This window comes from Sorex araneus, chromosome 5 (genome assembly GCF_027595985.1).
Source record: "Sorex araneus isolate mSorAra2 chromosome 5, mSorAra2.pri, whole genome shotgun sequence".
NCBI lineage: Eukaryota > Metazoa > Chordata > Mammalia > Eulipotyphla > Soricidae > Sorex > Sorex araneus.
In genome coordinates this window covers 6414204-6428459 of record NC_073306.1, presented here as the reverse complement: position 1 = coordinate 6428459, position 14256 = coordinate 6414204, and the positions used below count along the sequence as shown (strand labels likewise).

Below are 14256 nucleotides of genomic sequence, written 5' to 3'. Positions count from 1 at the left end.
AATAATATAATCTTTTTCATGTTGCTTTAATCTTTGTTTAAAACTTGTTGGTACAGAATGTTATAGTACTATAAGTCTTGCGTTACGCTGGTATTAACACTACTTTGGATTAGCACAAGGTATAATCTTCCAGAACCAACACAGCCATATAAAATTTTATTTCAGGTGATGATTTGGAATATTGAAAGCAATCTACTATATATGATATTGTTTGTATCTATATTCAGAATGTTAAGATCATACTAAAGAAGCGAACAAATTTTAGCTATTTTTTAGCTATTTTAGGTTTTTTAGCTATGTTTTTAGCTATTTTATTCTGATTGCTGTAAGTAGGTACTGTAAATAATCTAAATTTTCTTTGAAATTCAGTAAATAACTCTAAGATATTTTTAATTATATTTCTCACTGCTTCTAAAAAAGCTGCCAAATTAGAATTATTATAGAGTAAATAGTTATAATAATATTTCCAGTTTAGACTATGTGTTTTCTGCTATTAAACAAAATTAACTGTAATATAATCATTAAGGGCTCTTTTCAGAAAACTATGGTAAACTTCTATTACATCACTAAAGAATGCCATACCATTTTTGCAATAGACCCCGTCCCAACAAAGCAACATTTTAGACAATGGACAAGAAGATGTATCTCCTAGTGGCCAATGGAATCCTTATCCTCTTGGGAGACGGGATGTACCTCCAGACACCATGACTAAAAAGGTAACCAAATGTCACATGAATGACACAGAGCATGATTCTTGTGTATAATTCTTGCATATTCATTATAATATGTTGTTCATAGCTTGTGTCAGAATGTCATTTTTGTAATAAGTTTAGAATTTATATACATATATACTGTCTATACCACAGAGAGATTAAATCTAAGAGCATGGTAAAGAATGAAAAGTGAGCAATGGTAAACGTTCAGAGTTGGTAATGAATTTTTATAAACAACATCCCACTGCCTCTTTGTAAATACTAGTACTAGTTTTTTTTTTTTAATTTTATTAGTTCACCATGTGGAAAGTTACAAAGCTTTCAGGTTTAAGTCTCAGTTATACAATGCTCAAACACCCGTCCCTTCACCAGTGCACATATTCCACCACCAAGAATCATAATATACCTCCCCCCTTCCCCCCACCTCCCCAGCCCCCCACCCCGAAATACTAGTACTAGTTTGCAAGCACCTACGACATATCATGTCTGTGTCTACTTTTCTTGGCTTTAACGGAATGGTCCAGGCGGTTGCAATCTTTAAATAATTGGTGGGGGGAGGGATTGCAATTGTGTTGAGATTTGTTATTATTGTTGTTGTTGTTGTTGTTTTGGTGCCAGGGATCAAACCCAGAGTCTCACACATGCAATCCAAGAGTTCTACTGCTGAGTTGCATCCTACAGTTTCAGGCCATACATTTACAACCAACGGTTTAATCCATGAGCATAGAATGAAACAGTATGTCCACAAAAATATTGAAACATCATTTCTAATGGCATAAAAGTGTTCATCTATGCATCATTCAACAGTGAACCAAGTATATGCCAAGAGCACTATGTGTTGATATTAAGGAACAAGAAAGAATAAGATAGGACAATTTTACCGTCAAGAGCTCCTAGCCCAGTGAGGTAGGGTGAGTGAAAGTAAGCCATTATAAAATCTCATGTGATAGCACCATGAAGGGGATAAAAAGAAAATTACAATCTGGGAGAACATAGGTGCACCATATTGGAAGGAGATAGGATGGATATTCTAGAAAAAATATATATACATATATTTATTATATATTATATAATAAATTATATGTTTTATTATATTATATATAATAAATAAATAAAATTATATATTTATATGAATAAAATTATATATTTTATTATATTGTATATGATAAATATATACATATACATACACGTTTCAGCAGAGGGAAGGCTGATTAAATTCATTGAAGGAAAACTCTGAATTCTAGGAAATAAACCAGAGATGATGAAACCAGTTAAGTAGTTCCTGTTGTCACTCCTGAGAGACTAGATAGAAGGAATGCGTGAAGATGAAAAATGCAGAGATCAATGTACCTATTCTTTTTTTCCTTTGGCTCTTTTATTTTGGGTCATACCCAGCGATGCTCAGGGGTTACTCCTGGCTCTGCACTCAGGAATCATTCCTGGCAGTGCTCGGGGGACCATATGGGATGCCAGGGATTGAACCCGAATCAGCTGCGTGCAAGGCAAACACCCTACCTGCTGTACTATCATTCTGTCCCCAATGTACATATTCTTAAATGGAAGTGAGGATGTGGTCTAGAGGTCGAATAGACATAGAGTACAGGAAGTGGAAAAAGGTCCAAAGGTAGTACAATGGGAAAGGTGCTTGTTTTGCTTCAAGCCTGATGCCCGTATTTCTCATTTGGACAAGTGAGTGATGATGTGTTGTGCCCTAAAATAGGAAACCAAAAAAAAAAAAAGTAATTGGTGGAAAGAGAGGAAGGGAGGAGAGATTGGATTTTAATATGTTCGTTTGAGGTAACTTCAGAGCAGCTAAGTAGATATGTTTAATGAACGTCTGGCTATATTTATCTAAGGTTTGGAAGCCTTAGCTAGAGATAAAGACTTAAAAGCAGCAAAACATAACTGAGCTTAGAGCGTGCAGAAGAATGATACCAAGCTCCATATAACACTAACATTTATTTCAGAGATAGTTTTAGGAGAAAGAGCAGAAAACAAATAGCCAAAGATTTTATCAATAGGACCCTTTACCACCAGTTATAGAAAATTCAAGGGAAACAATGCTGGACATTAAGAAAATGTTTTCGTGTGTAAGAAGTAACCAACATCAAGGGCAAGCCTCTGAGTTAGTTTTACATTATCACTGAATCACTGTCGTCCCATTGCTCATCGATTTGCTCCAGCGGGCACCAGTAACATCTCCATTGTGAGACTTGCTGTTACAGTTTTGGCATATGGAATACGCCACGAGTAGCTTGCCAGGCTCTACCGTGTGGGCAAGATACTCTCGGTAGCTTGCCGGGCTCTGCGAGAGGGGCCGAGGAATCGAACCCAGGTCGGCTGCATGCAAGGCAAACTCCCTACCCGCTGTGCTATCGTTCCAGCCCAATCTTACATTATATCATACATAAATATTTACGTTCCTCCCCTACTCTTAAAGTCATCCTATTATTTTAAACTAAAATTGGTCCCTTTTATGATTGTGAATTGGCTACCAGTAACAATTGGATATTGGTATCCAACTGTAACAAATACAAGCTGCCTCTTTTAAATCCATCAGAAGAGAGAGAGACAGGTGTCTGGTAGCTGTATCTTTTGCAAGAAAGCAAATCTCTCTTGTCTGAGTCCTTCAATTTGTGCCTCTTCTTACATTTCACTGATCCCGGATAGCTAAGGACCTCCCATCTCTAGTTCTATAGCTAAGGACCATCCATCCCATCCCTCTCAACACTCTTTTAAAAGTGCGCATTGGAGTTAAGAGCCCCATCTATTCATTGGTTTGATGATCACTTTAGAGATCAAAATAAGAGAAAGTGGCACCAGGATATTAGTGGAGAAAAACACATTTTTAGAAAGGGGATGGTTAACAATTAAACACAGTACCCACCTCCAAAAAAATCACTGTCTGTTCATCTAAAGTTTCACAGGATTTAGGAACAGAAATATCATTGGTGACCTTGAAAATGATGGGATAGGATTCATAAGACCTGACATATAGGAGAAAATGGAAATGAAACCTAGAAAATTCAAGAAAAGAGTATCCTCTAAAAGGAAAGAAAATCTTGATGGGGTCTAGAGATGATATAAGGAAATCAAGGAATATTGAAGATGACAGATACCTGATTACATTTAGGGAACTGTACAGAAAAACTCACTTAACCTATATAGTGATTAAATGAAAACATTTTATTATTATGTTATAAATTCCTGAAGAATAGAACCAATAAATTGTAGTCATTACAAAGTATAACTCTCCAATTCTTTTCCCATTAAAAATATATTAAAGGGGGTTGCTCGCCTTGCATACAGCCAAACCAGGTTCAATCCCTGGTGCCACAAGATCTTCTTTCCATCACTGTGTACAGCCTGTGTACACAAGCACTGCCGGGGTATCTGTAACCAGTCTCTGGACCCACCAGGTCAAAGCAGTACCTCATCTGCAGGACTTTGCATTGATCTGTTGATGTCATTGGCTGAACATCGCTGGGTGAACCCCTCCTGCACACTGCTTCGGAAGCGACCCCACAAAAAAACAAGAAGCGAACAAAATTTAACTATCAGGGGGACTGGAGTAAAAGAAACTACAATTCCTGGCTTTTATAATTCAGCTAAGACTGGCTGTGCCATAGCACTATTGGATTTCATTCCATCAAAGGCAGGGAGAGCGTGATGCTAACTCACTTGCACAGGGTGAGCAGGACTTCTGGGATAGGAAAGAAAGAAGAGGATTTCTATCTTGGAAAGAGGCTGGAGGGGCGAAATTAGAGTAGATCCTGAACCTTACAAGAGCACGTCAAGGTGCGGAAGAGACATGGGCATGTATGTTATTTTTTCCTCTCCCAGAGTTATATTCATTATACAGTCCTGGGATTAATGTCATGAGCTCATTGGTCCATGAGCCAACGAGAACAATCCTCTCCATCACAGCTTGGAATGCTAGTCAGTGCTGGCTCCCTCTTTTTCTGATTGTCTTTTCCAAGCCTCCATTATTCTTCCCTGATAGGGGCAAATATTGCATTGAGCAGTGTACATTTTTCATCTGGTAGACAGGCCACCACTGAAACTCAAAAACAGATTAGAATCCTTTATCTAGAGTCATTTTTAACTCCAACCACTCCTAAGCACTGAAAAAAAGAGATCTTTCTGAGTCATTTGGTCAATTGAGACGCTCCTTGCTTCTCTTGCTTCTCTCTTGCTCCCCCGTTGTCTCCCGCATGTTGTGGGATCCTTTAGGACTCGGTCCCGAGCATACTGAGCACTATAACACTGCAATGCCCTCCATGGAAATGGCACGTTCTGAGATTGTTTCAAGAAGAAATAACAGTGTCGAGTGGTAGAGGGTATACCACATGCCTTGCATGCATGACGGCCCAATGAGCACTGCACTACCGTTGTGGTCTTGGTAGCCCCCAGCCCTGTGGGGTCCGAGTTGGCACAGCCTTAGCCTGAGCATTGGATGTGAAGCCTGCACGATCAGCTGAGTGTCACAGGAGCGACCCCTGACCTCTCTGATCACTGCTTGGGAACCCAACAAAGAAAAAGAAGTGGCAGCCAAATGCCTTCACTGTCCAGGTGCTCTGCTTAGAAAAAGAAAATGAAGAAAAGTCCTGGCATCTTATAATTTAAAGATCGTTCCCATAACATGGTTGTGACAGGGCTAACATTTATGGTCATGATATACAAAGTTACCGCACCTCACTACCACCAAAATGCCCAAGACCCTCCATCACATATGATGATTTTTAAATCACAGTGTTTTCCCCAGAACAGCAGGTAGGGCATTTGCCTTGCACACGGCCGACCCTGGTTCCATCCTCAGCATCCCATATGGCCCCCCAAACCCGCCAGGAGTAATTCCCAAGTGCAAAGCCAGAAGTAACCCATGTGCATCGCCAGATGTGATCCCAAAAAAAAGCCAAAAAAACAATAATTTTCTAATGATTATTCAATAAGATCCAAAGTTTACCATAGATTAGAACAATGGAAAGTGAGGCAGATTTGAACTGCGGATTCTATCAATTCCTGTTATGGATGTTCCCTAAAACAAGTGACTCTGCTAGTTCAGACTAGAAGAAATCTAAAAATCCTGGAATAAATCAAGAAACAAAAAGAAAATAAAAGTTAATCTAATGCAATAAAAGATGGCCACAATTGCATACATAACTTGAAACCCAAACAATAGAAAAGTGGTAATCATTTGGAATTCTGGCCAAATAAATGATGAAAAAGATAGCGAGATACTATTTTTTGTCACTTGGTTTATCTCTCCGGCCTCTTCCCCTACCTATGAGTTCTTAGAAATCTTAAGAGTGAAAAAAAAAAATGATTCTCAAACTTTGTTAGTTTCTTTCTTTTTTATTTTATTTTAGAAATGTCCACATCATCACAAGACAACTTGTAGGTTAGGAAATATAAATCTAGGTCAACTTTCATCATTATTGCCTTGATTATGGCTCTTCTGTTGGTTTTTCATTTGGGTTAATAATTTCCAATTTTGAGATGTTTCTGACAGTTAACATGCAATCAGGGAAGGAAATGGTTATAGAGATTCAATAAGCCAGAAATTACTTCCTCAACTACTGCCAGCTGCCAGCCTCTTGCAGCCATGCTGATAGGAAAGGCCCTGTTACCTTTAATCTGTCATTAAAGGTGCTGGAGCATATCACCTGTATTGGACTCTAAAATGCTTTAAATCAGCAAAGATTTTCATACTGTCTCACTACTGCACAGTAGTTCCAAGAAGGTAGTGGCACTGAATCTCCCTGCCAGAAAGACCATCTTCCTCCCCCTCTCCCTTTCAAGCATCTGAGTTCTCCGCAAGATTTTCTTCCAAAATCCAAAGGAAAGAGCAGGGGTCAGGGATGTGGCTCAGTGCTAGATTGCTTGCCCTGCATGTGTGAGACCCTGGTTTCAATGCCTGGGACCACCAAAACAGAAAACAAAACAAGCAGAGCTCCAAAGAGAAGAGCATACACTTGGGGCATCCCTAGCTGGATGACAAGTATAAGTGGAGAAATTTTAAAGTGTCAGTTTGGTCTCCAAAGTAAAGAGGGTAAAGGACCAAACATAATGGCTTCTCGGTATCTGTATTACAAACCAAAATTTGCCCCCCCCAAAAAAAGAAAGAAAGGTGGGAGAGAGAGAGAATGAGAGATGGAAGGGAGGAAGGAAGGGAGGGAGGAAGGAAGGAGGGAAGAAGGGAGCAAGGAAGGAAGGAAAGAAGGAAGGAAGGAAGGAAGGAAGGAAGGAAGGAAGGAAGGAAGGAAGGAAGGAAGGAAGGAAGGAAGGAAGGAAGGAAGGAAGGAAGGAAGGAAGGAAGGAAGGAAGGAAGGAAGGAAGGAAGGAAGGAAGGAAGGAAGGAGGGTGCCTGACACAGAGGCAGCCTGGGGCGTGGGGGTTGGCAGGAGGGGTATTGAGGACACTAGTGATGGGAAATGTACACTGGTGGAGAGATGGGTTTTAGAACATTGTAGGACTGAAATCCAGATCATGAACAGCTTTGTAACTGTATCTCACAGCAATTCAATTAAAAAATAGTTTGGTATCCATGGCAGAGGCTCCATATGGATGCTACACACAACAGATGCACAACATGGACTTTGCAAACACCACATATGCTGCTCCCAGGTGTAGACTGTGGTTCCCGCCCCATCATCACAACAGCCTTTTGGGACAGGCATGCAGGGCCATGACTGGAGGCACCCAGGCCTGCAGCCAGTGTTTTCAGATTCTTCCCCTCATCTAACCTGCATGGTGTCCCACCCATACTCTGTATCCCACCCCCCTTAGCCAGCCAAACAACTGAAAAAACGTGATGGCTTCCCCAGTTGCCTTGATCAATAGCTCTCAGCATCAGGAATATAGCTGATATTAGTTAGCTGGTATTTCTGCCACAGCTTCCTACTTATTGTCTCTCCTTTTCTGTGCCTAGAAGAAAGAAGCTGATCATGTATGTCCAACATGATCATGTTCATCAGTCCATGGCACTGATCATGTATATCCAACAAATTTTTGAGTCCTCTTCAGTTTTTTTACCTCACGTAAACCAAATAGTTTAGATAAGTCTAAGCATGCTTATTTCCCAAGCCCTCATTTTCTCTCGTGTTTTCTATAACTTTTTTGATTGAATCACCATGAGATACACAGTTAAAAGTTGTCCATGATTGAGTTTCAGTCATACAATGTTCCAACACCCATTTCTTTACCAGTGCACATTTCCCAGCATCCAAAAATGTCCCATTTCCCTTCACCGACCCCCAACCTGCCTCTGTGGTATATATTCTCTCTTTCTTTCCTCTCTCTCTCTCCCTCTCTCTCTCTCTCTCTCCCTCTCTCTCTCTCTCCTTACTCCTTTATCCCTATCCCTTTTCATCAATACTGTTACTGAAAGAGTATCACGTATATCATGTTTTAGCACTCTGTTCTTATCCAGAGTGACCATTTCCAACAATCATTGCCCTAGTGGTCCCTTCTCCATCCTTACTGCACCCCCCCCCCGCCCTCACTTGTGGCAAGCTTCCTACCATGAACCAATCCTCCTGGTTCTCGTTTCTATTGTCTTTCGGTATTATTCTCATACTACATGTTTTTATATCCCACAAATGAGTGTGATCATTCATGTCTGTCTCTCTCCCTTTGAGTCATTTCACTCCACGTGATACTCTCCATATCCACCCATGGATGAGCACATTTCATGACTTCATTTTTTTCTGACAGCTGTGCAGTTTTCCATTGTGTAGCTGTACCATAGTTTCTTTATCGAGTCATCTGTTCTCAGGCACTCGGGTTGTTTCCAGATTTTGGCTATTGTGAAGAGTGCTGCAAAGAACACAGAAGTGCAGATGGCTTTTCTGCATGGAGTTTTTAGGATCCCCTAGGACATACTCCCAGGAGCAGTACTGCTAGATCCTAGGAAATCAATTTCTTTGCTTAGCTTTGTGAAGCTCAGAGGAATAGAATCAGAAGCTCTGAGCATGACTGAAACCTACCAGCAAACTCTTATGTCATATTGAATTTAGTTTCTTTCATTCATTAACAATGTTGCTCATCTTTTTTTTAATGTAAGAGCACTGCTATTTATTCAGCCATTGATTAAACTGATTGAATTAGATGCAGCTCATCTTAGAGTTCCTGAGCCCATCATCAAAGACAGTGTCACCCCCTCCTGTTTTATGCTGTCTCTATTTTCAGAAAAATAGCCTAAGGTCCATGACCAAAATCACAACTGGGAGTTATAAATCTGCACTAAATACCTAGGCAAGTCCTTCGCGATTATAATAACATAAAAATGTTATTTTTGTATTATTTATAATAACATAATTAAAAACTAAATTGTGCACTAAATTGCACTTTAAAATCTCAATTTCCTTCCTTGCTTCTAGGATCTTGACTTTTTCTCTCTCACTTACGTAGGATATAGGAGAAAATGTGAGCCTTCCGTGAGTCTTTAATTAGTCCTCTGGCATTTTAAACTCTGCTATTCGGTTTTAAGACAAAGATGCAGACATTGTACAGTGGCTCTGAAATTAATACTATGGTGCAAAATACTTATCACAGTGCCTGTTGCACAAGTTTTTAATTAATAGCATTCTAATATCCATTACTTTGAATGAAAATATGTGCTCCTGGGTCAGAGAACGAGTATAGGAGGTAATGCACTTGTTTTATTGGCAGCCAACCCTGGTTCAATCCCCAGAACCATACGGTCCCCTGAGCACACCCAGAGGTTACTCCTAAACACAGAGTCAGAATTGGTATGGCCCAAAGTGTCTGCCCCCACCAAAAAAAAATCAACTATCCTCATTATAGAAAAGCTAAATCTTTAGTTCGGTTCATAACTATTCTCCGAAATAGTTATAGATGAAATAGATGAATACATAGAGTAATAGAGATAGAAGTACTGAAAGGAGGATGGGGGTTTGAGAGGGGCAGGGAATGAGGAGGTGGGTATTACCTGGATTACTGAAAAGCAAGTAGTGTCTTTTAAAAGGTAGCTTCTCAATATCTGACACAAAATGTACAACTAACACTCTACTAATAAATCATCTTTATCGCACAATCTCTGAGAAAACAGTTTGGAAAAAAGCATCAGGTGTTGAGACTGGTAGATTTTCAGAATTTAGAGCCTGTTGAGCTTGAACTGGGAGATTATGGTTCCCTGAGAGCAAATTTTGAGTATTGGCCAACTTACAAAAACAGTTACTGAAGCAAGTTGTCATTAGTTAATGATAACAGATTTAAAACCAGTTCATTTGGGTGTGGCGGGGGGAAGGTATTTATTCTTTGGCCAAAAAAAGTCAAATCTACTCAGATAAGAACATTTTCTTCTCACACCATTGTTGATTATTTCCTAAGTGCCAATATTCTCACTGTTACATTATCTTCCATAATTATGATATTCTATAAAGCACTCATTATCTACAGTTTTTCTATAATACGCAGACCATTTAAAGCTTCCCTAAAACTGCAAAGTGGTGAAGCAAGAACTAAAACCCAGATTTATCTGACTCCATAGACAGGCTTACTGATACTGCCTCTTGTTTTTCTTTTCTAATTAACTTCTGTCATATCTATAACCCTCTTATTCAATAATTTTATCATTTCAAGAATGTCACACAAATGAAATCATATAGTCCATAACCTTTCAGGATTAGCTTTTTACTTCTCTGGAGATTCATTCAAGCTGTTGTGTTTCTGTGGTTTCTTCCTTTTATTGCTGATTTTCACTCTGCGTGTCCAATGATGAGGTCAGTTTGCTTACCTGTTACCCACCGAAGGGATTCTCAGATACTTCCGATATGCAGCTATTGTGCAGAGAATCACACTAACTATTCATGCATCTTCTTTTGTATAAATACAACACTGCTTGCATTTCTAGAATAAATGTCTAGGACTTGATCTTTAGTATTTGCATGTGAGGCTGGTATTTTTTTAATAAACTTCCAAATGTGTTTCTAGAGCACCTTTACCGTTTTAAATTTGCATCCATGTTATGAGCTTCATTTCTGACATTCTGGTATGTGTGTGGTGGTATTTTTTAGTGATTTTAATTTAAATTTCTCTGATAGCTCATTATATTGCATATCTTACATACATATTTGCTATTATAAATATGTCCTGTATATATAGTTTTTGATGAAATGCCTCTTTATGTCAATTGACCATTGTGCTAAATGATTTCTTAGTTTTTTACTTTTTTCTTCTTTTTGGGGTCACACCCAGCGATGCACAGGGGTCACTCCTGGCTCTGCACTCAGGATTACCCCTGGCGGTGCTCAGGGGACCATATGGAATGCTGGGAATCAAAACCGGGTTGGCCGAGTGCAAGGCAAACGCCCTACCCACTGTGCTATTGCTCCAGCCCTAGTATTTTACTTTTGAGCTCTGAGTTCTTTATCTAATCTTGAGTCCTTTGACAGATAGGTGGTCTGCCAATAGTTTCTCAAACTCTATAGCTTGTCTTTTTGTTCTCTTAATATTTTATATCAAGGCTATGGTCCTTTTTAAGTTGATTTTTATGTAAGGTCTGAGATACAGGTTAGCACTCATGAATTATTTCTGTGGACAGCCAATGAATGGTGTGAGCACCATTTGCTGAAAATCTTTTCTCGACTGACTTGAGTTGCACCTTTGCAAATAAAAAAACTCACTTGGGCATATTTTTGCAAGCCTATTTATGGATTCTTCAAACTGTTCCAGTTACGTAGCTATATGTTATCTATCCTGCTGCCAATAGGACATAGTCCTAAATACTGTAACTATTAATAATCTTGAAATCAGATGGGCTGACTCTTCACAGTTTATTCTTTTTAAAAATCATGTTAGCTAGTGTAGTTTCATTACTTTTCCATATCAATTTTAGGGATTAATCTTATCAATCTCTGTTTTAAAAATCTTGCTGAGAGGACTGAAACAAGGATCATCTAGATATTCTCCTCTTTGATACCCTTGATACCTTTCACTCCCTCATCCTCCTATTCTATAAACCCCAGATGAGTGAGAGTCCAACAGGTAGGACACTTGCCTTGCATTCAACTGACCAGGGTTCGATTTCCAGAACCCACCAGCCCTGCCACAAGAGATCACTGAGCACAGAGCCAGAAGTAAGCCCTGAGTGAGCACCATCAGGTGTGCCCCCACCAAAAAAGAAAAGGAGTAAATCTTGCTGGTAATTTGGCAGAAATATGTCAAATTTGGGTGATGGAATGTCCTGTCCAAGGAGGGGTTGGAGGATGACGAGTCCAGCATGCTCCTCCTTTGGTCTTCACTGGAACCCCAGGAGGAGAGGAACTTGCCTCCAGCCTGTGGGGATGATGGCCAGGGCACCTTACTGGCCTCCCGGAACACCACCCCCATCATGTGTAGGGAGCACATGTCTAGGCTGCCCACTGATCTTTGTGCATAACATTGCGGGGAGTCTGAATAAGCCTTAAAGCCACTGTCTCGTGGCTCTCTGCTTTGTAGACTTCCCTTGCATTCAACAGGGCCTTGGAAGGGCCATTTAATATTTTTATTATTTCTTTATCTAAGTGTAAGGCAATGTGATTTACAAAGTTGTTCAGAATACCTTCCCTCAAATGTTTTTCTCTGAGTTCCCAGCCTGGCAGGCACATTTTTAAGTTTAGTTATCATAGTCGGGAGTGTCTTGACTGCACTATTGTTGGCTCCATGGTTTAGACAATTATGTGGATCTCACCCCTACACCACCAGTGTGCCTGACCCTCTGGCTCCTGTTATCTCCTAACTTTCCCTTCTTACTTCCCTCCTCGATGTCTTTTCTTCCCCATCATTCTCATTTATATAGTATTGGATTCAGGAGAATCTAGGTATTCCCCTCTTTGATACCTTTCACTCCCTTGTCCTTATACTTTATACCCCAGATAAATGAGATCATCTGGTGTTTGTCCTTCTCCTGACTTACTTCACTTACCATGATACCCTCCAGTTCCTTCCAAGCTATAACAAGTTGCATGATTTCATCCATTCTTACAGTTGCATAATATTCCATGTACATGTAGAGAGAGAATATATATTACCTTCATTTTCCACTCATCTGTTGGACACCTGAGTTCATCAAAATTCAACTTTTGTAAGGGACTTCCTACTACCTGTTAGTATTTTCAGTTTGCCTCTGTCGTCAACTCTAACTCTGAGCTGGATGACAGAAAAATGAAACCAAGGAATTCACCTCCATGTTGTTCCTGATCCCTAGGTGGCTATTTTCTTCTGCCTACTTTTTAAGAGTTCATTTACACTTGCTTATATACAATGTCAGGGCTTTTAGTTGTTTATGTTTGTTTAATTTCATTACAGTTTGTGTAATTTGGTCAAAACAGCGTAAAACCTGATGATATTGATTACTATACCCCACTTCCACCAAAGTTCCAGTGACCCTCCACCATTACCCTTCTGTCGCCTTTGATCCGATTTCATTCCTCCCACAAATCCCCATCATTAATCAGTTCTGCAATCCAAGGCCAAGGGTTTGCCTTTTTCGATACTATTTCCTTTTTCATTTCTACAAAGAAATGAAACTCTATCTCACTCATCATTCCACAAATGAGTCAGATCACCTGGTATATGATCTTCTTCCCTCTTATTCATTTCATTTAGCATGGTATCCTCTAGTTCAATCCATGTTTCAGGGAACTGCTTGGTTTCATCCTTTCTTATAGCTGCATACTATTCCACTGTGTACCATATATTATTTGTTCTTAACGGAAGGAATAGGGGGAAATGTGTCTGCTCCACCTACTTTGAAGCACCTACTTCTGCTTCCATTTTAAAAGCTTAACTTACTTGCTAAAAGAGAAAGAAAAAAAGAGACTGAAATACACAAAGTCTGGATATAAAGTATATAGACCCATTTTGTTTCTGTTATAAAGTTATTAAAACAGACTTTCAGACTTTTTGGGAGGCCTACCAGTCTTCAAGAGGCCTAGAGCATCAAATTGTGTTCAGCCACATGCTAGGCAATTGACTTAATCCTTGTACTAGTAATGTCTAGCCCCTAAAATTTAAACAAATGCTGCAAATTGTTTTAAATCAATTAGTAAGTCAGCCTTTGTAGATTTAGATCTGTTTTTAACACAACCCCCCAAAATTTTGGAAGTCTTTTGGACATAATTTTAAAGAATGAATAGTGTCTATTTGAATATATTCAAAGACATAAATGATCATCCTTTAAGGCTGTCATTGACTTTTGGAAACCATCCCAAGTGATTCAAGAGGCAAGGTGGGTTGTGAAACAGATGACCCAGTGTGTAGCACACCTGTCAAACACTTTTCCAACAGGATTATGTTAGAGAAGCTTTATTGTAGTAAAGAAGTCATTTCTTTTTTATCATTAAAGAAAAACACTTCTGAACACTTCACATTTCTACATAATAAAGCAGCTGTGGAAAGAATTTTGGATAAGCAGTGACATTCAGTATCAGATCAACCTTCCTTTTCTGTGGTCTTGACATAAATGTTTCCTTGGGCTCTTTGGCTATTGAAGTTTTTCCCTATAAACTCAGACGGGTTGCTTTGGGGCTAACTTGAA

The 14256-nt window shown here is 39.4% G+C and overlaps 1 protein-coding gene across 7 annotated transcripts in view; it reads left to right on the top strand.

Moving 5' to 3' along the window:
- Positions 1-14256, top strand: part of LRRC7 (leucine rich repeat containing 7) — a 625380-nt gene that overhangs the window by 520963 nt on the left and 90161 nt on the right. For all 7 annotated transcript variants that reach the window (XR_008630218.1, XM_055138674.1, XM_055138676.1 and 4 more), the window contains one exon: positions 597-716. Coding sequence is in view for 6 of the 7 variants with exons in the window: in XM_055138674.1 (XP_054994649.1) it covers positions 597-716 (120 nt within the window). In the remaining variant the exon portion in view is untranslated. The remainder of the gene's footprint in view (positions 1-596; positions 717-14256) is intronic.